Below are 25,630 nucleotides of genomic sequence, written 5' to 3' on the forward strand. Positions count from 1 at the left end.
AGTTCTCAGTTCTCAGTCCTCAGTTCTCCTGTGGCCAACGAACGAACACGGTGTCATTATAATTTACGCTGCATCACAAGTCAGAATTCAGATCGGGATTGGTAGCATTATTCATCAAGACGTGGCCTTCACAGGGAATTGTCTATTAGACACAGTCTAATGCTGACAATTCAGGATTGCATTTTGGTCATGTCTAGGTGCAGGTCCACCATCTGATCTGGATATGGACTGGATCCAAATGACTACAGTAACCTCAGGATAAGGATGAGACAGACAGACTAATAATAGTGTAGATGCCATTTGTTCTTATGATGTAACAAGTACACCGGGTGTTATAGGAAGTGTTCCTGGTTCCGGTTGACCTAATTTATGCTGCCTAACAATTATTTAACTGATTTGAATCATTGAAATTGTTTATGCCAGTTTTAAGACATGTGTTTTTAGTCTATATTTAAAATGACAGAGTGTGTCTGCTTTCCGAACAAGGCTAAGAAGACTATTCTAGAGTTTGGGTGCTAAATAGGAAAAGTATCTACTGCCTGCAGTTGATTTTGACATTCTAGGTTTTATCAACTGGCCAGAATTTTGAGATCGCAATAGATGATGCGTGAAGAGCTTGCTCAAGTACTGAGGAGCTAAACCATTTAGAGATTTGTAAGTAATTAGCTAGATTTAAAAATGTATGCAATGTTTAAGAAGGAGCCAATGCAGTGTTGACAGAACTGGGCTAATTTGAGGGGCTTTCGCACCAGAGGAACCTTTTCATAGTTCCTAGGACTATTGGCGAAAGTACCTGGATTTTAGCACTTTCGCACCAAAGGAACTAGAAACGATTTTAGTTCTAGGAACTCTTTTGGAGGAACTAATTTAGTTCCTACTTCAGAGTAGGGTCTAAACCAGCACTATAGGAACTATCCGTGACGTAAGTGTACGCTGATTTGCCGAACGCACGCGAAACACCAGCACCCGCCATTTTTAAAAAGGCTGTGTAAACAGATTATAGCCTATATATTTACTCCAGAAACTAACTCTACGAACATGAAAAACAGTGATAGATGGGCCTCATAACCTTTACGCTGAGGAGAAAATCCAACGCACCTTTGAGGGGACCAAGCCAAACATGATTATGTATTTCTGCTCAGCTAGCGACACTGGACATCAACCATACGCTAATAACTTTTCATTACTGTCTACTTTCTATGTATAATTGTTCTATCTAATAACATATTAGACAGGACTGTTAGACAGATCGTAAACTAATGAACACAGAGAATGTGAGCACTGTGAGTTCAGGCTCTGACATTCTCAGCACCGTCAAAATAAAAGTCACAGCAACAATCGCGGCTTACGACACTTCAGAGTTCCTACTGGCGGTGCGAATGCAACCAGAAAACGTTCCTAGGGAAACAATTAGTTCTCGGGGAACCACCCTGGTGGTTAGTTCCTAGAACTAAGTTCCTAGAACTATCCGGTGTGAAAGCCCCCTATGGTCAAACTTCCTGGTTCTTGTAAGAACTCTAGCTGCTGCATTTTGGACCAGCTGAGTTTTTTTATTAGGTGTGCAGGGCAACCACCCTGTAGAGCATTGCTATAATCTAGCCTTGAGGTCATGAATGCATGAACTAACTTTTCTGCATTTGTCATTGACAGCATATGTCATAATTCATATTTTTAAGATGGAAAAATGGGGTTCCCTTTCGAGGGAACTCGCACTACTTCAATGCCACACTTTGGGGAATGCCCGCAGCGTAGTGCGTCTGAAGCATGAATTAAACTATTTCAATCCTGATTGGCGTTGCGTCATGATGTAACGTGACGGCATACACGGAATCTACAAAGGGACGCAGACACACAACAGAGTTAGCTTTTTGTTCTTCAGCAAGCGCTCTGTACAACTGTCTCTCCTATTTGGTGTTGTTTGTCCTGTGGGAACTTGAATTGTTACCATAAGCACAGCTGAAAGCGTGTCTCTTCCTGCTCACGTTAAACTTCGGGAGGTGACATGCGATCGGTGTGTGATACTGTTTGAATGCAAGGCATGCACAGTCAGCTCTTGAGGGTGCTGGGTGTGTTCATTGAGAAATATCTTGAAGTGTACAGCAAAAGAAAAAGACGTGCGCTTTCGAGTGTTTCAGCCTTGCGTCTATTGACTTTCTTCTCGAGGGAAGAAAGCCGATATGTATTATGAACGACATGTATCTCGCGTTGTCGAGGCAATGTGTAGATTACGAGACTGGCATGCATGTATAAATATTATCTAGCTTTAAGGAGTTAGATATTTTTATTCAGCCTATCATTTAGACTGGGTTTCACTTGTCTGGTGTTTATGTGTGCATTTAATTCTGATGAATTAAAATGGTGGAATATTATCTGACTTTGAGCTAAATATTTTAATTCAGCCTACCATTCAGACCATGTTTCACTTGTCTGTTTATTATGGCTGCATTTAATTCTAATGAATTAAAATGGTGGAATATCTGACTCTGAGCTAAATATTTCAGTCTACCATTCAGACCATGTTTTACTTGTCTGGTTATTATGGCTGCATTTAATTATGAGGACTTAAAAAAGATGAAATAATCATCTGACTAAGCTGGGAGCAGAGCATGCATGGGCAGTTCTCGAAGGCGGCTGCCTGCGCACATTATGAGCCGAGCTCCTAGTTTAAGCAGCAGCGAATGAGTGGTTGCCTCTCGAGCCCCCCCCCTGAGGAAGCCTGGAGGTCGAAGCAACACTCTTGCCCAACGCTTTCCAAAGAGAAAACAGATCTGAGGACTGTTATTTTCTTGAAGACAGTTTCGGGTAAGGTCCTGTCGCTATGCGCAGACCTCTGAAGTTTTCGCTCCTCCATGGAGCCCTCAGGAAATCGATGTTTGTATTCCACCCTAAAGTGCGCTTCAGGACACATCAGTTTCCAGCGAACGCACGTTGCACTGTCTGCCCCACAGGCTTGCGGCCAGGCAGCACTTGCGTCCGTACATGGTGTATGCAGGGCCGAGGCGGCGCCCGTACACATTTCCCCCCGATCGCTCTGCTCCCGGGAGTTCTGGAGAGGGCCCGTCGCTCAATATTTCACCCTCGGCCAGAGTTATAGAAACTGTGGGCCTGGCCCCTGAGGGGGCACAGTACCGAGAGGCTGGCCTGTCAGCAGGAGTAGTCGAGACCATACTCAGCTCTAGAGCTCCCTCCACAAGGAAATTGTACAACCGAAAATGGAATGTTTCACCATTTGGTGTAGAGAGCGTGAGGTGGACCCAGTTAAGCGCCCGGTGGCTTCAGTGCTGGAGTTTCTCCAGCATCGCTTCTCTGCTGGTCTTACCCCGTCCACACTCAAGGTGTACGTGGCTGCCATTACGGCTTTCCACACTCCTCTGGGTGATGGCCCTTTGGGAAGACATCAGCTGATTATTCGTTTCCTCTGTGGGGCTTGGAGAATGAGACCTACAACTCGGACCAGAGTTCCCACATGGGACCTGGCAGTGGTTCGCGAAGGGTTGGTTGAGGCCCCCTTCGAACCTCGGGAGTCGGCTGAGGCCAAGAACCTTCCCCTCAAGGTAGCTTTTTTTATTAGCCATTACTTCTCTGAGGATAGTAGGAGATCTTCAGACCCTTTCTATATCTTACGGGTGCCTGGAGTTTGCTCCAGGTGATATTAACCCTCTGGGGTCTGAGGTGTTTTCTGGGCCCTGGAGGTGTTCTGACATGCTCTGACATTTGTGCTTATTTCTGTTACTTGTGACATTTTCATGGCTAAAGTCTGATTACACTGTATTCAGCACAAACTCTACTAAAATAATATGTCAGCAGCATGTATGTAAAAGTTTGTAGTTTTGAGATAATGACATTTATGCATGGTTTGTAAAAAACAAAACAAAAATGTCACTAAAATAAGGTCATGAAACCCATACTGATTATTTCTTCACAAGACTTTTGGAAATTGTATCACGTAGCCTAGAATATTTGCTTCAAAACTATGTGGAAATCATCCTGTGTACTCATTCAGATAAAACAATATATTATTTAAAAATTTGTAAGACATGTTTTGTGTAAGAAAGCTTTATGACAAAGACCCTCCCATAATGGCCCTATCAGGTGCTATCAGGCCCTATCATTATGAGGAACCTTGCACAAAGAATGAGGAGAGATTTAAAAAACAATGGCTTTTTGATTGTTTGGATTTACTTACAACACAACATAATCCAAAGATACACAAAAAAGGACAAAAAAGCACATTATTGAACACACTGATCTAAAGACAGAGACTTGAAGTGAAAACTTGTGTTCGGTTTTCACACATCTTTGTGCCATATGTATGAAACATAGTACATACCTGTCATTTCCAAGGTGTTTTGATTTTTTTTATTTGACCATGTTCATGTACAGAGACTCATGTGAATGTTTAAGTCAGCAGGACTCATCAGTGGCATCTGGTCCCTGTAAAAACAAAACAAAAAACCAACTGTGACCATGCTGATATCAAGAGAAACTATAGGGCTGCACGATTTTAGGAATACATTTTAGATTTTTCTGGTTACATTTGCGATTTAAAAAAATATATATATAATGAACACCAGGCTTGTTGTGCCTTGTAAACATATACGTGTAGGGCTGCATAAAATAATAATAACAATAGCCTATAGCAGGCGGCCTATAAATCGTTAAAAAGGAACACTTCAGTAACACTACACTAGAGAAAAATATATGGATTATCATATGTTACTTCAAATGTTTCCATTCGTTATGACATTATGAAATGAGATTAGAGTAAAAACATGAAGCCTAATGTTTGGCGCGTTTTGCTTTTCAAACGAGTGACTCAAACTCACAGCGTGTGCAGAGAACATTTACTGAAGTGATTGAGCCGCTCCAAACTATAAAACATTATTGTTACCACATTATACATATCTACGTTTGAGTAGATATCCACAAACACAGTATTTAACAGTAAACACAGGTCTAAACATTATAATATTCACCATTTTAGAGTAAACACTCATGCTAGCCTACTTTTCACGTAGACGATTTGCATGTCAATTGCTCTTGCGCGCGTGGGTGTGGTCACATTAGAGCTAATAAGCACGGGCTGGAGAAACTGTACATGTTGTTGCTTTCATGCGGATTACTTAAACAGAGAATATTTGTTTTTGATATAATTTACATCATTTAAAGGTGTCATGACCCACATTTTGCATTTTTCCACGAGAATCAATGTATGTTATGATTGCCTAACGATTATACACTGGCCGGGAAGCCGATATTTAAAAGTGAAGCGTTTGTTTACCTCAGGGTTTGTAAAATATCCCACGTGCACGCGCACTCAAATACGAGATTTTGATTTCTACCCTGGCTTGACGTCACGACGGTGGAGGATATGCCATATATGGACAGCGCAGCAGGAAGCCACGCCCTACCCCTCTCCCCCTCATATTCATTCGGCAAAGAAAGATGGAGAAACCTTGTGCACACCTGCGTCGCTCTGTGGTTGACTGCCATAAACAGCATTCTAATGTGTTTTCTCTACCCAAAACGGACGAAACTATCAGGGATCAGTGGATGAAATTCATTTTTAATGACGCTGTCCCAACAACCCTTTCAACTGGCCTAACGTTTGGTGTCTGCGCTAAACATTTTACACAGGATTCATTTAGTAATTTGGGACAATATCAGGCGAAGTTGGCCTCGAAGCTCCGTTTGGGAAAAGGTGCCATCCCCACCATCAGAGACCTGCCTGAAATTGAAACGGTAAGACTGTGTTTTTATTGCTCTAATGCGGCTATTGTATGTAACGTTAGCTTCGAGATAAACACGGTGAATGGACTCTACGAATGCTATCCACATCTTTCCACTTTGTTTTACACAACAGTAGTGATGGTACAGGAGTCCATGGTCAGTGGCTAAAACTGTTTGCTAGACCATATCGCATATATCGATATAGTTCAAATTTGCGCTCTGCTCCCCGCGCCTCCGCTCTTCCTTTTCCACTCTGCGTGCGTGTTTAGAGCATGTTATGTTATGAGAGATGAATTATGACTACTTCAGAAACCCCAGCACAATAGGAACTACCAGACAGTGACATTAGTGTACGCTGAAATAAAGTCTTTCACTTCAGAAAAACTGACTTTCTTGTCCTGTCAGCCGTTATCCTGTGCTCGGAGTGCACACTCAATACACGCGTAAATGCGGAGGGGCCCGCGCTGTGTATCGCCTCACTGATCAAGGGCAAAAGAAACTACGAGCATGCAACGCTGTCAACCACCCTCCTTCCTGCAACCAATCAACGTGCCCCTCATTTGCATTATTATAATGACCGTCCACGACAGCCAAAACATCGCATCAGATCTCGCGAGACAATAATGCCTTTAGAAATAAGGGTCTGAGGAGCTCTGTGTTTATTTTTTTCCACTTTTTTTTTTTAGAAGTGCCTGAAAGACTATAATTCGGTTGGGTATCCAAGGTAACACGAGGTCATGACTCCTTTAAAATGAGAGATTTCAAGCTTTGTAAAGACATATGTCTCATGTAAATGTGGCAAGCATTTGCTGAGTTACAGATCATTTGTCGCGTTTCAGAATGAACTTCACATTGAGAAAGACGGCAGAATGTGCATCGTTTATTTTCTTTATTTTATGAAAAACAACATTTTGTTTTTATTATGAGTGTACACAAATAAAAGAAGACATTTAACAGATGATATATGAATATGATATATGATATATGATTTGAATGATGTATAACACTTATATGTAAGATCAAACTTAACAGTATTTTGAGTCTCTTTTGCACTGATGAGAATAAAAGCGAGCTGGTCATGCCAGCGCGGCCGCCGACTCCAGAGGGTTAAGGCTATCTTGCATCCCAGGCTGGGCTATGTGCCTAAAGTGCCATCTAATGTGGCACGGCCTACAGTTCTGCAGGCTTTTCATCCCCCACCTCACGTGACGGCGGATGAAGAAAGACTTCATTTGATCTGCCCTGTCAGAGCTCTCAAGATTTATGTCCAGAGGTCTTCATGGCGGAAGTCAGACCAGTTGCTGGTGTGCTTCGGGTCGCCCAAGAAGCGGCTTCCCCCATCCAAACAGACCATCAGTAACTGGATCGTTCAGGTTATCTCTATGGCCTATCAGGTGCGCAGCTTGCCTTCACCTTTGGCCGTGAGGGCTCATTCAAACAGAGGCATGGCGTCCTCTAGAGCCCTCCTTTCAGGGGCCCTGATCCAAGAAGTGTGCTATGCAGCAGGATGGGCCACCCCTCATACTTTTATCAGATTCTATAGCCTGGACATTCCTTCTATGCCAGGCACTCTAGTGCTCTCGTCCTAAGTGTGCCTGTGCGCAGATTCACTCTGGGACAGGCAGGGCTCATTGTGTCATAGTGGGTACTTGTTCCCCAAAGTGTCGTATCAACGAAAGGGAACGTCTCGGGTTACGTCTGTAACCCTTGTTCCCTGAGAAGGGAACGAGACACTGTGTCCCTTTGCCACGCCTTCCCCTGCCTGGGAGCGACTTGCTTCATTGCAAAAGTTAACTCTGTTGTGTGCCGGCGTCCCTTTGTAGCTTCTGTGTATGCCGTCACGTTACGTCATGATGTATGTATACGTGTATGTATACAGTCTGCAAAGTTACAAAGCTCAAAGTCTCCAACAAAAAGATTTATTCTATCTAAATGTAACGAAGTGACAGTCAGGCAGGCAAAGGAGCAGGCTGGGAAGAGGATCCACATGCAGCTACATTTATTGGTAAAATCCACAAGAAGAACAAAACACAGGGAAACCAGGGTAACTCAATAACCACAAGGCAGGAGAAAGTTACAGCACCATACAACAACTGACAAAATACAAGTGAGACAAGGGTTATTTATACAGATGGCAAAACAAGCTTAACATGGTAATGAGGGGAGTGGCTAATAAGAAACACCTGGGGAAAACTAATCAACAAGAAGGGCTACAAACTGACTATAAAAATAACACAGGAACCACTTTAACATCCAAGTCCATTGACAGACATTAGTGTTTTAGAGATTAAACACTAAGAGAAGGTATGCAGACCTGGCTAAAACACCTCAATCAAATTCTCCCTCACTGAGCTACGTCACTTGGTGGAAATATTTGCGTAAAGACGCGTTTACGCGCGTAGAGGTCCTGCGGCGCGAATGAGGCGTTTAGCACGGCGCGGGCGCGTCCAGTTCGCGCGAATGAGGTGAACTGACTAAAGGCCTCATTATACTTCTGCGTCGGACCTACGCCGGAGCCTATACGCCGTAGGCAACGTGTTGGTTTTAATTTATACTTCTGTGTCGTTGTCCGCGTTGACGCGTACCTAGGAAGCGTGTGAAACCCCGAGGGAGGGGTTCTGGCAGACCAATCACAGCGCTTGTGTCCGCGTAGAATTGACGCGTTGTTACATTTTTGGAGAGGTGCACGTCAGGGTACGCCGTAGGGTACGCGTGCTACACACAGCCTACGACGTAGCTACGGCGGCAGTTCGACGCAGAAGCATAAAACAGGCTTAACACAGATAATGCATCTGTCTTTTCTATCATTTCACTGTAGCTCAGCATCGCGATGTAAAGTTAACGTTATTACTTTAACAGCAGCAGTAAAACTGTTTCTACTGTGATGGTTTAACTTTGCAATCAATCCGTGGTTCATTCTTACATGTTTTTTCGTTGTGCATGATCACAGCTCATGTGTGGGGAAAGATAAGCTATTAAGTAAAAATATTGCGTCAGGCTACTTCATGAGTTAATAAGAAAAAAGATTTTACAATTCCTGAAAATGCAGTGATGAAGGTCATGTTCTCATGATTTATTTTTATGAATAGGGCAATTTTTTTTTCAAAACATCCCCCCCTCTGTTTTTTTCACAAATCGCACCCTGGCGGTGCGAGAGTAAGAGAATTGAGAAAGGTTTACCACACTTTTAACAGAAATGGCAATATATGATCGACTACGCCACCCCGGAAAACCAGGGAAATAGCCCTAGGGTTATCACAGGTTCGTTTGGAGTGAGTGGGTGAAAAGACATGAGTCATATAAATAGAAACGTTTATTTTCTTCGCCAATGTTGAATAAATAGTTGGAAATTCAAAGTTAAAACTCTTACACTGGCATTATAATATGATGAACTGATTAGCAATCAGAATCTACTCAAATACACACATACAACCAATAACACTCAATTTAAAGAAACTCATCAACCAAGAGCAGAGGTATCTGGAGGTAAGGGCCAGCTGCCAAATCGGAAAATAAGTTCAATAGGCGGCGGCCAAAAGAGACAGCCAGCCAGCTTACACAAAGCTAAACAAGATGCTTACAAACACGAGAATTCAATAGGCGGCCGCCAGAAGAGACAGCCCGCCCGGCGCCCGCACAGTCAGACGAACTGCACAATCTTCACAAGCGACGTGCAACAGCTACAACAGTTGTAGCAGCTAAAGGTTACTATCCTAATGGATGTCGAGGCAAAACAGCGACGCAGTCACAATTATACGCGATCACAGTTCAGCATTGATACTCGATTCTCACGAATACCCCAAGAGACCCTCAGTTATGCATGGGGGGCCGCGGGATGATCACTGCACACAAACTGCTTCGTAGTCGCGCACCATAATGTAATACAGCCGCTCAGTCAGGAACATAATAGGTGACATGCTATCAATGCCACTGAAGACAAAACAGATCATAAATTGCCAACCACGGCCAATTTCTTCTCATTAACAAAAAGGCTACACATACCTGTGAGGAGTGGGCAGCAAACACACAGCAGGCGGGGAAAACAGCTTACCGTCTAAGCCTAACAGCGAGAGAAATTCATATAAACCGCCTGCACAGAACGAGAAGCACGTGTTCACCCCAAACAATCACATACCTGCGGCACCCATGGATGACGTCACAAGGGTGATACCAAGACGCATGCCAAGTGGCCACCACACATCCCTTATATATCAAACAAGAAAGGGGAGGGGGCTTAATAAACTAAGCACAGGTGAATGATATCCTCATAAATGGATTCAGTCACCCTGCTACACATGCATGGTTATAATTTTCGGTTACACTATTTTAAGGTGTCATTGTTACAGTGTAATTATATAGGTTGTATCAGCGATTTCAGGCCCAAACATAAATGATCACATTCATCTAATCAGCTGCCCCGCCCCATAAGCATGCCGTCAAAAAAAAACGCGTCTCTGTAGGCAGCCTAGGCTCTGAGATCTGCACACAAAAACAGTTGGTTTCACCACCACTCAAAACCAAAATAAATAGTGTTCCAACCAATCACCAGGGGTGGGTGTTGTGAGGTTTTGCGCTCGTGCACGGCTGCCTATGACGGCTGCACGCGAAAACCTCACAATTTTCCTCTCGCGATAAGTCATTCCAAAAATCATGGCAACGGACGTTGGTAAGTTTATATATATCACAGCCACGTACCGCACTAGACATTATTATTATTATTAATGGAAGGAAACGTAGGCGTGTTATCCAAGCATTAATGGCAAGGAAATAAGACCCTTATACTGTGAGCGGCACATATGAGGTGTTTCTGGGTTTTTCAAACTCATTTCTGCTCCTAAGTCTTGATTGTGGCATTTCTTTGAGGTTTAGAATCCAGTATTTCTGTCATTCTTTTGTCTTTTATGAATTTAATAAAGAGCTCTGTCTCATATTCTGTCCAAACACAGGTGACTGTAAATGCAGTTTTGTGAAATATTCCTTTTTCGAATTGCCTGAAAAACCACCTCATGCGAGCGTAAAAACTTTTTTGCGATAAATGGGAGTTTTTGCGAAATTGACGTGTTTCCATTGGGCGTATTTTCAATTCACAATTTCAATTTGCGCAATTTGAAGGGTAATGGAAACGCGGCTACAGTTATGTTCAGTTAGTTTCTTTTCATGGACTTTCAGTTGGTTTTCATCAGTCACATGTGTTCTTTATCTTTGTTTTCCACCAGTCATCAGTTGTCATGGACGCTCATCAGATAATCACACCTTCTTGGTTTCTCCTTTTCCTCTGTTTGTTATCCGGTCACATCTACGTTAAGTGTGTTGTTCCTGCCTGTTTGTCTGTCTTGTGGATTATTAGTATTAAACTTGGTGTTGGAACTTTATATTCATCTTCTTCATCTGTTTAACTGCAACCACCCATGGCGGCTGTTTGGAAACGTTTGAAGCTTTATGTCCCGTTAATTTAGCCACTGTATCAAATAAATACCAAGGGTTGTGTTTGTTCTCTTCTAAGAGAGTCTAAAAGTAAGCAGATATAGAAGTTTTCAAGGGCTTTCTATATGCAATAACATTTTCCTTCCACAGAATGCGAAATAGCTCTAGTTTTGTTTTCTTCCAGCTGCGCTCCATTTTTTCAGCCTGCTTTCTTGAGGGCCAGAGAGTGGTTGTTACATGGCGTTGGACTATTTTCCTTAATCTTCTTTAATCGCAAAGGAGCAACCGTGTCTAAAGTGCTGGGAAAGAGAGAGTCAGTAGTTTCTGTTGTAACATTGAGTTTTTCTAAGCTATCTGGTATGCAGAGGAGTAGATTTGGATCAGGAAGATTATTTATAATGCAATCTTTAGTGGTAGAATTCTGTCAGAATAGTATTCTGTCAAAACAATCAACACAGCTATCAAAACAGGTTTTTATTTTGCTGTACAATACCACAAAATGGCTTAGTTAAACGATGATTTTATCAAATATAATAATAATAATAATAAAAATGTATATCTTTTCTTAATTATTGGACAAATTAGGGTATTCTGGGAAATAAAATGTGTTCTTACACCATTCTGAAATTGAATTATTAATTACAAATAAATTCAAATTTATTAGTGAAAAAAAAAAAAAAAAAGATTGAGTACTTTGCTGTTTTCTATGGAAGCTTGTTTCCGCCACAAAATAAAAAAAATAAAAGATAATTGCGACTTTTTATCTCACAATTGCGAGTTTACATCTCGCAATTCTGACTTTATTTCTCAGAATTGCGAGATATAAAGTCAGAATTGCGTAAAATAAAGTCGCAATTGCGTGTTTTAAAGTCAGAATTGCGAGATATAAAGTCAGAATTGCGTGAAATAAAGTCACAATTGCGTGTTATAAAGTCAGAATTCTGACTTTTTTTCTCGCAATTGCGACTTTATATCACGCAATTCTGACTTTATATCTCAGAATTCTGACTTTATATCACGCAATTGGGAGATAAAAAGTCAGAATTGCATGATATAAAGTCGCAATTGCGTGTTATAAAGTCAGAATTGTGAGATATAAACTATTCTAAGGTAAAAAAAATAAATAAAAGTGAGAAAAGATGTCAGAATTGCGAGATATAAACTCGCAATTATGTGTTATAAAGTAAGAATTGCGTGATATAAAGTCAGAATTCTGAGATATAAAGTCAGAATTGCGTGATATAAAGTCGCAATTGCGAGAAAAAAAGTCAGAATTCTGACTTTATAAGACGCAATTGCGACTTTATATCTCGCAATTCTGACTTTATATCTCAGAATTCTGACTTTATTTCACGCAATTCTGACTTTATATCTCGCAATTCTGAGAAATAAAGTCAGAATTGCGAGATGTAAACTCGCAATTGTGAGATAAAAAGTCGCAATTATCTTTTAAAATGTTTTATTCAGTGGCGGAAACAAGCTTCCATAGTTTTCAGCACATGAGTATATGTAATTCATGCTATAAAATCATTTATTTATTAATAAATACATTATTAATGTAATATTAATGTAATATTAATGTAATATTAATGTAATATTAATGACCACTTGCAGCAGTTAAATTAATTTAATTTAATTTAATTTATTATTATTTTATTGCCTTAATTCTAATTTTACATCCTTACTTCAAATTCAGGAATTTAATTGGATATGGCACATCACCTGATATTTATGATTTATTGTCATTGGTGTACATACAATGACAATACTGTTTTTACCGTGCCTAAAGAAAAAATCTCTGAGTTTCATTCTAATAAAAGGTGTGACAGCGACTTTTCCCATGCCAAATATTAATCTATATTTTTTTTCTCTCAGCCTTAAAGTGTGTATGTCACTTGTGTGTGAACCACACTTGTGAGACGGAGGCAGAAGGAGCATGTTGGAACTCAGTGATGCTCATAAATGGGAAGGAGGAGCCAGTAAAGTCCTGTGTGTCCCCATCAGAGCTCAAGGGTCAGGTGTTCTGCCACAGCTCCAGAAACGTCTATAAACGCAACTGCTGCTTTACAGACTTCTGCAACAATGAGACGCTGCACTTCAATCCAGGTATGACAGGCCATTGTCATCATCTCCCATATTCTGAAAGTGTCCTAGAATTAAACATTATTAACAGTACATTTGTTTTAGTGTGTGTTGTTTGGACTGTTTTTGTGTATAGAACAGCAAATCTTTCTTTGCTCAGTGAAAGTAAAACATGTATGACATAACAAGGCTGGTTGGGTAATTATCGGGCATTAATACTGTGTGTATCCTAGCAGGGTAGTTAAATTCCTCAGAGCGGCTGTCTAACAGGTAGAGTCATACATGACTGTTGGCTTGAGACTGGTGCACCAGAGTAGAGGATGGATTCATTAATCCATCCTCTACTCTGGTGCACCAGTCTCAAGCCAACAGTCATGTATGACTCTACCTGTCAGACAGCCGCTCTTGTTAGGAAAAAGTGCCCTTTATACCTGACCATTTCAGAAAAAATAAAATAAAATAAAATAATTAACAACACATTTGGGGACTCCAATATTTAGTTGTCAACAATATGGGGATTTCAGGGACTATTACATTTGGACCAAAATGACACTGAGGATGTCACTGCAACACATATGATGTCAAAGATTAAACCATTATATTTAAAGGGGAAAATATAAAAGACTAAGGGGCAGAGTTACTAAATAGGGCAAATTACCGTGAGTGCGCAATTCCAAAAAAGCACCAATGGGAGTGGAAAGGTCTAGGTGTGATCTACAGACGCGTGCAAATTAAAGAACACAGCCAGATCATTTCCATAATGACCAACGCAATCTACGAAGAGCAGCGCAATTAATGTCTGGTTTAAGACATGTTTTTTGTGGGCCATTAAATAATGGCGCAAATACAGTAAATTGACTATCGCAAACCTTAGTAAATCACCTTGCATGATTCATTTAAATACTCTCCTCCCATACATTTTGCATCTGAAAGGGAAACAAATGCATTTGCAATAAAGTCAGCCACAAAAATAACTGTGTCCACGCCTTTTCAGCGCTAATATTTCACTGCATGTCTTAAGTAAATCCTGACAATAGTTTTTTTTATTTCAAAAGAGGGTTTGCGCTGGCGCAAACTGTTAGTAAAGCTGGTCCTAAAATCTTTTAAAAAGTGAGTAGCTGTAGGCTGAGACAGTGAGACAGTAGGCTATATACAGAGGTCTATTTTTTCAAGTTAATACGTATTTGGTGGGTCACTGCCCCACCTGCCTCTGTATGAGCCACAGCTGCTGAAAAGTCAATCCAACAATTTTACAGTAATTTACCAAGTTTAATGTATGAAAAAGGCTTTTGTTTGTATGTCCTTTCTGAGTTATTGAAGATTGTTTATGAAGGGTATGAATATGAAATTGCAATTATCTTTTTTTTCCTATTGTTTCGTACACTCATTGGCCACTTTATTAGGTACACCTGTTCAACTGCTTGTTGACACAAATATCTAATTCTAACTAAATATCTAACTCAATACATTTAGACATGTTGACATGGTCAAGATGACTATTGAATTTCAAACTGAGCATCAGAATGGGGAAGAAAGGTATAAGTGACTTTGAACTTGGCATGGTTGCTGGTGCCAGACGGGCTGGTCTGAGTATTTCAGAAACTGCTCATCTACTGGGATTTTCACGTACAACCATCTCTAGGGTTTACAGAGTATGGTCCAAAAAAAAGTAATATCCAGTGAGCAGCAGTTCTGTGGACAAAAATGCCTTGATGCCAGAGGTTAGAGGAGATTGGCCAGACTGGTTCGAGCTGATAGAAAGGCAACAGTAACTCTGTTGAAAAAAATCAAACAAACACTTGATTCAGCCAAGGTCTGCAGAAGAGCTTCTCTGGACACACAACACATCGAACCTTGAAGCAGATCAGCTACAGCAGCAGAAGAACACACACCTGTGCCACTCTTGTCAGCTAAGAACAGGAAACTCACCAAACAATATTGGCCAAAATTGGACAAAAGATGATTGGAAAAATGTTGCCTGGTCTATGAGTCTCGGTTGCTGCAACATTCAGATGGTAGGGTCAGAATTTGGCGTAAACAATATGAAAGCATGGATCCATCCTGCTGGTGGTGGTGGTGGTGTAATGGTGTGGGGGATATTTGATCACAATACTCATATTGCCCCCAAAGTCACCAGATCTCAATCCAATAGAGCACCTTTGGGATGTGGTGGAACAGGAGATTCGCACCATGGATGTGCAGTCGACAAATCTGCAGCAACTGTGTGGCGCTATCAACCTGCTACTAGCAAGGTGTACCTAAGGAGGGTGGGAGTACATTTTGTCCATTGGAAATTAAATGGATCATTGTTGTTTGCTAATTGCTGCGATCTCATGCAAGTGGCATGTTGCCCATCCCTTGCTTCAGTTCACTTGTCATGATTTCATGGTGATGAATAGATTAACTAATTTACCATCTACATGGATTTTTAATTTTTTTTCTGGGAGGAGCAGACACATTGTCAGTTATTTTTAATTATCGTGTAACCCATATTAACTATATGTTTAAGTTTGTCAAACTCAACACAGCAAATTCATCCTGAACATCTTATAGAATGTCTTTTACAAAGTTTATTAAAGAATGGAGCACAAACGCAAAGCCAAAGCCATAAAGTGAGCCTGCAACCTTAGCCGAAAAAAATGTAAAGCCTGCTAATGATGTGGTATGCAGGGAAGGAGACAAGAGGCCCTTTTTATGGATGTCAGTGGAGGAGAGTCTTCACTATGCTGAACAAACTGATTTTGTGTGGTAATAGCTTATCATTTAATGAACTGACAGCCCATCAGCTAATCTTCAACACGTAGAGTAAAAAAAATGCTGTTTTATAAGAGAAGTCACAGACAATTGCACGACAGGTATGATTTAGTTTACAGCACGTTTTCTATGCAAACACTAATTGACTGTCGCACAGCTCTGAACGAAATTCAATGACGTCAAGGCTGTAATGTGATTGGTTGTAATGTGTAATGTGATTTTCAAAACAATCACTTTAGCAAAGTTTGTACTATTTTCTGTTTATATTGATAAATAAAAGAATACAATTTGTTCAATAAATATGTTATCATTAAAATGTTAATATAAATATATTAAAAAAATATAGAAACAATTATTTTAAAAAGTACAGATTGTGAAAGCATTGAATGAGATAAAAAGTTAATATATATTTACAGTGGTGACAATAAATATATAATATGATTAATATCATATTTTTAAATATGATGGTTTCATTATAACGGTGATCATCTCTAAGGTGGACACCCAATCTAATATATGTTAAATCTTACCATGTCATGTGAAGGATTACAAATTTAAGAATCTATTTCAGATATGCTTCCTTACATAACATCATGGTGAATAATATTGTATTTAGCTTTTAAGGTTAAGATGATGATATCACACGAATGATTCTGCTCAGCAAAGTTGCAATTCCTGTTTTCTCCATTGTCACCTTTTGTTCTGCAAATGGCTTTCGGAGCCCCTGGCCCAGACGTTGAATCGTTAGGCTGATTGGATTAGCAATGCAATAGAGTGTTATGCTGATTGGGTCTGTTTCTCTTGAGCAAGCCAGATTACCTGCCAAACTGGTTTTTCACTTGATAGAATCAAATCATCACTACCTTTGTATGCTTTGTTTTGTTTTGTCTCCACCTCCATAAGTCCCTCCTCCTAAAATGCCTATAAGATACCATGTAAAGTTATGTTAGATTAGATTGTTGGGTGACTGCAGCAACGCTCAGCGAAGTCCTCAATAAAGAATAACTTCTGCTTGAACGATATCCCAACATCTCCTGGTCTTGCTTCGATGAAGGAATAAAGTTTCCAACACATGTCAACAAATGGAAAAGTCAGCCAGCTCTTTGTTGTCATGTTAATTATTGTCCCAACAGTAGGGGCGCAATTTGCCCCATCTACCATACTTTTACATATTCTTCCATTAGCGAAAAACTGTTGCTTTAATTACCTTGAACAAAACTGAAAATCATTAAGAAGACCTTTGTCTCAAAAATATATTAAATGATTTTAGCGATTCTCATTTGCTACTTAAATCTACAACATATCTAACAAAATATTACATCAAATTAGCACAGAATTAACTCTGCGCTGCTGCCCGTGATCGCCCGTGATTCACTCACCATTCATGTTTTGTCCCATGCCCACATAGCCTTCACCATACCTAGAGATTGGCATGGAGTACTTTCCATAAGATCATCTCTCAATGCAAATCAAACCAGCTATTAGGCTAACTGAAATAAAACCATGCCAATCTCTAGGTATGGTGAAGGCTATGTAATGATGTGGGGCTGTTTTAATTCCAAAGGCCAAGGGAACTTTATCAGGATGCATAGTATCCTGGATCCATGAAGTAACTGGCCTTTAAAAATAAAAATCTGCCTGCCTCTATGGGAATTTATCATAGGGGTGTCCAGACTTATGCACCCTGTATTTTAAGGAAGAACATTTATTTATTTACGATACATTATTCATTCACAAAGAAAATTGGTGTCCTTAAAGGTTGGATTTTTCCTAATTTATTTAATTAAGGCATTAAGTTCAATTTCCAAAAGATGATTTTTTATTCCTCTTTTTAGTCAACTTTAGCATGGGTGTCTAAACTTATGCATAGCACTGTATATATATATATATATATATATATATATATATATATCTCCTATAATAACCCTGCTACCATCGTAGCAGTTTTAACCAGTCTTACACAGACAACCCTCATTATTTTACATTCAAGGATTCATCAGTGGCACGGGGCGTGCTCGGTCTACTGGCGAGCTGTCCTGCTTTACTCTCACCGACAGTTGGTATAGCTTGTCTATTGGCACAATCAATGTGAAATGGTAAGGCCTTACTCTCGCTAACCTGTAATCCTCCTGTCTCTTTGAGGTCGTCAATGCTGCCGCTGCCGCTGACTTGAATACTGTCCTTTACTGTTTCATCTCGGCAGATTGTTTCTTGTTTATTGCTAATCTGCTGTCCTGTTTCGCTGCTAGCGTCCACATAAGGATTATAAGGATAACTATAAGGATCTCCAATCTTTCCCCTTCTGTCACTACAATAATCTCCAATATTTTGTATATTCTTATTTGTAAGGACCCAATTTGTAAGTGAAACTTTCATCTTTTTCACGTCTTCATTCCTACTTTTTTTTTTTTTTACGTTTTTGCTTTTGTGCTCCTGACAGGTGCCTCTTTCCATCCATCGAGTAATTTTTTTGTGCTGTTAAAGTTCTCTTACGAGAGGTTCTCTCGTATTGCATAAGTTAGCTTACGCTACGGGTAAAGTCATCTTTTCTCGAGATATGAAGCCCAAAAATTATCCTTAATTTTTATATATTGTCAACGCAGTGCAGCAGCTAGCAGACCTAGAGCGGGCTATCTAGCGCTCATTGGCTGCTCCGCGGCACCTGCAGCAGCCTACCACTGAGCTCGGCGTGACGTCACGCCCGCGCGCCCTCACGCATCACAGCCCGTCAAAATGGGAGTGGCTTAGCGTATATAAGGAAGGGCTTGGAGGCTGCTAACCTGATTTTCGTCTCTTCAGCGAAGCCCTTCGCATCGCTGGACTCCGCCGTCGAAGCCGCCGTCGAAGCAAGCGACAAGCAAGCCGAGGAAAGCGTCTGAGGAAGCCGGTCGTCTTCGCCGCCTTCAGCCATCCGTGCCTGCTTCGCTATCCGGCGACAGTATCCTTTGCTGTGCTTCTGTTGTGTGCTCGCCGCCGCGACATACATTTCCTAAAAGAGCGCAAGGCGTTTGTTTCAAAATGCCTCGCATTTCCTGCGGCTCTTGCCGAGCCCCGCTCAGCGACAGAGACTGCCACCTGATTTGCGCTCTCTGCCTGGGACGAGACCACGCGGCTGCGAGTTTTGCGAAGAACTGCCGATGTCGACCCTGCGGGCTCGACTCGCCTTGTTCGACGCCGAAGCTGTCACTCCGCCTGTCTCTGCTGGGCAGCGCAAAAAGAAACGCCGCTCACAGAGACCACCGGAGCCCAATGTGCCAGCAATGCGCTCGCCGGAACCCTTCCCGCGAGCCTCGCTCTCTCCTTCTCCGCCTCCCTTTCCCGACGCGCAGCGGCCGGCTCCCGCCCGCACTGCCGTCGCCTCAGGGGATGAAGCGGACGAAGACGCCATCGGCGACAGCTGCTCTCTCCTGGCCTCGGACAGTGAAGAGTGGTCCGGATCACACCGCTCCACCTCCTCTTCGACCCAGGAATCTGGCCGGGCCCGCGCCAGTGTGGACGCCAAGCTTCTCCGCCTCCTCACTAAGGCTGTCGACCAACTAGGCCTTGAGTGGTCTCCGCCGAAGGTGCCCGCGCCTAACAGGATCGACGGGTGCTTTTTACCTAGCCGCCGCCAAGAAGCGCGACGGACCTCTCTCTTCGCGCTACCAAGTCCGCTGCCCAGGCCATCGGGAGATCCATGGCCTCGCCTACCGCCTGACGCTCGCCGACATGGGTGAATCTGAGCGGTCCGTGTTCCTCAACGCCCCGCTCTCCCCCACCGGCCTCTTCGGCCCAGCGGTAAGCGGGATTGTGGATCGTTTTTCGTAGGTACAGAAGGCATCGCAGGCCATCAATCTCTTTCTGCCCCGCTGCTCGAGCTCAGCTGCAGGCTGCTCCACACAGCGCTCGTCTCAGCCTCTGCCTTCGCAGTGACACCAGGGCGGCCGCCCTAGGTCGCGCTCATCCAGCCGTCACAGACCGCCTCCCCCCCGAGGACCCCGGCCCAAGATCGCGCTGAAGCCTGAGCCCGCGAAGTCCCAGCGGACGCAAGGAGGAAAAGACGGTCGAGTCCCGCCGCGGCCGGACCGCCGTCAAAACGCCTAGCTCTGTCAGTCCCCTTAAAAAAGGCTACTGCAGTAGCGTACACCGCAACCAACGAGTCAGTTACACAACTCGCTCACCTGCACACAAACGCCGTTTTCACGGCGACCCAGAGAAATCTCAAAAAGAGTATAATGTCTGGTTATCCGGCTCACGCCGATGGTGTTATGAGTGTAGAAAATGTGCCCACGTCCCAGTGCTCACCCCTACACACAAGCACGGTCTCCCCTGTGTCTCTCACAGAGCTCACTCTCATAAAGTGGGCACGCGCCGCTCGAGTGTCAAGCGTAGGAAATGTGCCCACGATTCAGTGCCCGCACCTACCCATTGCCCGCTCTGTTACACAGTTATCCCAGGGGTCAGATCCTTTAAAGCTCCCAAACTCTGGCCGTGTTGTGAACGTAAGCCCCGTGCCCGCTCACGAGCGCTCACACTTACTGATAAACACATAACCCCCGACGCCGCTCTCGCATCACGGCATTTTCTCGCCACAAAATGTTCTCCATCCCAAGCGACCGAGTCATTGAGTGCTGCCCAGCCAGTTACCGCTATCAGCGAGCCCCCGTATTCGAGCATCGATGGCGTGCACGCCGTGCCGAATCCTCTGATACAAGTTCCCTATCCCGCGCAGTGCGACGGCCGGGACCCAGAGGCCATTCTACCTCTAGCTATGCATGCGAAAGCGTGGGAAGCTATCCCGGGCGTGTCAGAATGGGTGCTAAACATTGTAAAACGGGGCTATTTGCTACAGTTCCCTCGCCGCCCCCCGTGCTTTCGAGCACGGACCGAGACGAGAGTGAATACGGAAACAGCTCACCTGCTTCATGCAGAAATAGCGAAGCTGCTGTGCAAGGGGGCGATAGAACAGGTACATCTTTCTCTGAGCGAGACGGGCTTTTACAGCCGTTATTTTCCTCGTACCCAAGAAGGACGGAGCTCTCAGACCTATATTAGATCTGAGATATTTGAACAAAGCTCTCATGAGACGGCCATTCAAAATGCTCATGACCAGACAAATCCTCGCGCAAATTCGCCCGAGGGACTGGTTTATTTCTCTCAATCTGAAAGACGCATACTTTCAGATTCAGATTATACCCCGTCACAGGCCATTCTTGAGATTTGCCTTCGACGGTCGGGTATATCAATACACCGTCCTGCCGTTCGGCCTGTCGTTAGCACCCCGTACATTTACGAAATGCATGGACGCGGCCCTCGCTCCCCTGAGAAGACAGGGTATGCGAATTCTGAACTATTTTGACGACTGGCTGATACTGGCACAGTCAGAGATAGAGCTCATATCTCACAGAACAGCGCTTCTCAGCCATCTGGAAAGCCTGGGTCTCTCGGTCAACTGGACCAAGAGCTCATTAATGCCCAGCCAGTCAATCTCTTTTCTGGGAATAGAGCTGGACTCGGTGGCTATGACGGCCAGATTGTCGACACAGCGCGTGTGCCATATTCGACATCTCGTCGCGTCTTTTCAGAACGGCTTCCTCTGAAAACGATTCAGAAAATTCTGGGCCACATGGCTTCAGCTGGAGCAGTGCTCTTGCTGCGCATGCGCCCGCTACAACGCTGGCTGAAAGCGCGAGTGCCTCACAGAGCATGGACTGCCGGCGGCTCGCGAGTCAGTGTGGATCAGGGCTGTGTTTCAGCCCTGCAGCCCTGGCTGGCGGCCGAATGGTACCAGCGGGGAGTGTCAATGGGAGTCATCTCGCACCGGAAAACGATCTCGACAGACGCCTCCAACCTAGGTTGGGGGGCTCTTTTCGAGGGCAGACTGGTCTATGGTCTCTGGTCAGACCGGGAGAAACGCCTTCACATAAACTGTCTAGAGATGCTGGCAGTCGAGAACGCGTTGAAGCACTTTCTACCATACCTGCGGGACCACCATGTACTAGTCCGCACGGACAATATGTCAGTGGTGTCCTACGTGAACCGTCAGGGCGGTGTCAGATCCAAGATTCTCTGCGCCCTGGTGGGACGCCTCCTCGTTTGGGCTCAGCACTCACTGCGTTCGCTGGGAGCAGCGCACGTGCCCGGTCACCTGAACGATGGTCCAGACAGACTGTCCAGAGACAATGTTCCCCTGGGGGAGTGGTCTCTGCATCCCCAGACAGTCCAGCTTCTGTGGCGCCTTTTCGGCAAAGTGAAAGTCGACCTCTTTGCGTCAGAAGACAACGCTCACTGCCCAAGGTTCTTTTCAAAGAGCGAGGATGCGCTGGCCCAAGCCTGGCCCAGCGACCTGCTGTACGCCTTCCCCCCGATCTCACTGTTGCCACAGGTCATCGGGAGAATCAGGGAGACTCGCCACTCGGTGCTCCTTATAGCCCCACGCTGGGAGAACCATGCTTGATGCGGCTGGCAGACTCAGCCCCATGGCCGATCCCGGTGAGAAGAGACCTCCTCTCTCAAGCCCGCGGTTTGATCTGGCATCCTCATCCAGAGCGCTGGTCTCTGCATGCATGGATAATCAACAGATACCCGTTGATTTGCCAAAAGGGGTCGTGAACACGATCACGCAGTCTAGAGCTCCCTCGACAATACGGCTCTACACGTCTAAATGGTCTGTGTTTAACAAATGGTGCACTGTCAAAAATCTAGACCCACAAATGTGTGGGGTTTCGTGGGTGCTTTGCTTCCTTCAAGAGCTGCTGGACAAGAGCTGCTGGCCCCCTCCACGCTCAAAGTATATGTTGCGGCCATCGCAGCGTTCGCCGAATCGGCGCACGGCCGCGCTATAGGAAGGAACGAGTTCATCATCTGCTTCCTCAGAGGAGCCAGGAGGATGAATCCCCCGCGGCCCCCATCGGTTCCTGTTTTGGATCTTTCTCTGGTCCTGGAGGCCCTGAAAGCTCATCCCTTCGAACCTCTAGAAACTGTGGATTTGAAATATCTCACGCTCAAAACCGTTTTTCTGATAGCCCTGTCATCAGTCAAACGTGTAGGTGATTTACACGCGTTATCAGTTAACGCTGCGTGTCTCAAGTTCGGACCTAATGACTCCAAAGTCATTCTCAAACCGAGGCATGGTTATGTCCCCAAAGTGATGGGCACTCCTTTCAGAGCGCAGGTCTGGGCGCTGGGCGCAGGCCCTCTCAGCCCTGCCGGCAACCGGCAGCGTGGTCGATAGTAACCTCCTCTGCCCTGTCAGAGCACTGAGAAATTACATCACTCGCTCCGCCACTATCAGGCGCTCGGAGCAGCTTTTCGTTTCGTTTGGAGGGCGCACCAAAGGTATCGCCGCCTCGAAACACAGCCTGTCCAGATGGATAGTGGACGCTATTGCGGCAGCTTATGCGTCTAAAAACGTACTCGGTTACTAACGTAACCTCGGTTCTCTCTAGAGAGAGGAACGAATACTGCGTAGAATACGCTAGGGGAAAATCCTTTTCCACGAGAATACTGAAGCCAAAAAATTATCCTTAATTTTGTATTAATGTAAAACGCGTTGCGGCAGCATACAGACATAGGCGAGGCAGCTTGCGCGCCTATTGGCTGGTCTGCTGGCAACTGCTTAAGCCTATCGAGCGAGACCTAGAGTGACGTCAGACCCAATGAGGGCGCTTCGCAGACGTGACGTCCCGCCGAAACGGGCGTGGCTTAGGTCTATAAATACCGCTCGCAGGCTTTATATCTCTGGTTTTTCATAGTCGAAGCAACCAGAGCGCGTGCATGCACGGCAGGATACGCAGTACTCGTTCCTCTCTCTAGAGAGAACCGAGGTTACGTTAGTAACCGAGTACGTTCTCTTACGAGAGATTCTCTCGTACTGCGTAGAATACGCTAGGGGAACCTACTGTAAAACGCCGTGCGTGCTGGGATCTGATACTATAGACTCAAGGGCGACAGCCCGGAGTTCATACAGTACACAATCACCCAGGGGACTCACAGGGAATCCTGGAAGAGGAGGGGTTTAGCCACTATCTTCCTATATGGCAGCATAGAGCAAGGACTGCAATACTCAAATAGCTGCATAACTGACATCGTCAGTTTATGAGATTTGGCCATACTAGACCGACAGTAGTCTGGCCTGTAGTGTGGGAACCTCTAGGTTGTAAAACCTTATAAATGTAGACGGAGAGGCCCAGCCTGCCGCCATACAAATATCTCGCAAGGCTATCCCACTTGACCAGGCCCACGATGAAGCCATGCTTCTCGTGGAGTGCGCTTTGACACCCAGCGGGCACTGCATGCCCTTGGTTGTGTAAGCTAGCGCTATTGCGTCCACTACCCATCTGGATAGGGTCTGTTTCGAAGCGGCTAGTCCCTTAGAACGCCCGCTGAACGAAACAAAGAGCTGCTCCGTCTGTCAGAAAACAGACGAGCGAGACACATAAGCTCTTAACGCCCTGACTGGGCAAAGGGAGCTTTCGTCCGTATTTCCTTCAGTGACCGGCAGAGCAGACAGGGAGATGACCTGTGCTCTGAACGGTGTATTGAGGGATTTAGAAACATAACCGTGCTTAGGTTTGAGTATAACTCTAGAGTCATTCGGCCCAAATTCCATGCACGTCGTGCTTACTGAGAGCGCGTGTAAGTCCCCTATGCGCTTCACTGAAGCGAGAGCCAGAAGAAACGCCGTCTTGAAAGACAGGTGTTTAAGATCAATCTTCTGCAAGGGCTCGAATGGATGACCTTTCATGGCTTCCAGTACCGTAGAAAGGTCCCATATAGGGACTGTGGGAGGTCTGGGAGGATTCAGTCTCTTAGCTCCTCTAAGGAAGCGAATGACTAAATCGTTCCTTCCAATAGACTGGCCAAGCGTGGTCGAAGAGAACACTGCTATGGCCGCTACATAGACTTTGAGCGTGGAAGGGGTCCTGCCCTTATCCAGCAGCTCTTGTAGGAAGGAGAGAACCTCCGTCACACCGCAATGCAGGGGTGACACACCACGAGCTGTGCACCAGCTAGAGAACACTGACCATTTTGAGGCATAGAGACGTCGCGTAGACGGAGCTCTGGCCTTTGTGATAGTGTTTAACACTCCCTGTGGGAGGTCAGCGGGTACCCGTTGATGGCCCACACATGGAGGGACCACAGCTCTTGGGTGAGGATGCCAGATCGAGCCATTGGCTTGAGAGAGGAGATCCCTCCTCAGAGGCACTGGCCACGGGGCGGTGCTCGCTAACTGCATCACAATTGGGAACCAAGGTTGGCTCATCCAAAGTGGGGCTACAAGCAGCACTGAGCATCCTTCTTCCCTGACCCGTTCTACCACCTGAGTCAGGAGGGAGACGGGGGGAAAAACGTAGAGAGGACGGCGAGGCCACTCGTGGGTCAGCGCGTCCTTGCTCTTCGAGAAAAATTCTGGACAGTGAGCGTTTTCTAGAGACGCGAACAGGTCTACTTCCGCTCTGCCGAATTTCTTCCACAGCAGCTGGACTGTCTGTGGGTGCAAAGACCATTCCCCTGTCGGAACCTGGTTCCTGGACAGTCTGTCTGGTCCTATATTTAGGAGCCCTGGCACGTGCGCTGCTCTCAGCGAGAGCAGGTTGCTGCGGGCCCATGACAGGAGGCGCTTGGTTAGCCTGTACAGAGTCAGGGACCTGAGGCCGCC

General features: G+C 44.6%; 1 protein-coding gene across 2 annotated transcripts in view; it reads left to right on the plus strand.

Annotated features, from left to right (window-relative positions):
• acvr1c (activin A receptor type 1C) overlaps window positions 1-25,630 on the plus strand; it is a 117,174-nt gene that overhangs the window by 23,174 nt on the left and 68,370 nt on the right. For both annotated transcript variants that reach the window (XM_084422349.1, XM_084422350.1), the window contains exon 2: window positions 13,030-13,260. In XM_084422349.1, the coding sequence (XP_084278475.1) occupies window positions 13,030-13,260 (231 nt within the window). The remainder of the gene's footprint in view (window positions 1-13,029; window positions 13,261-25,630) is intronic.

The sequence above is a fragment of the Rutilus rutilus genome, assembly GCF_951802725.1.
Source record: "Rutilus rutilus genome assembly, chromosome: 10".
In the NCBI taxonomy this organism is placed as follows: Eukaryota; Metazoa; Chordata; class Actinopteri; order Cypriniformes; family Leuciscidae; genus Rutilus; species Rutilus rutilus.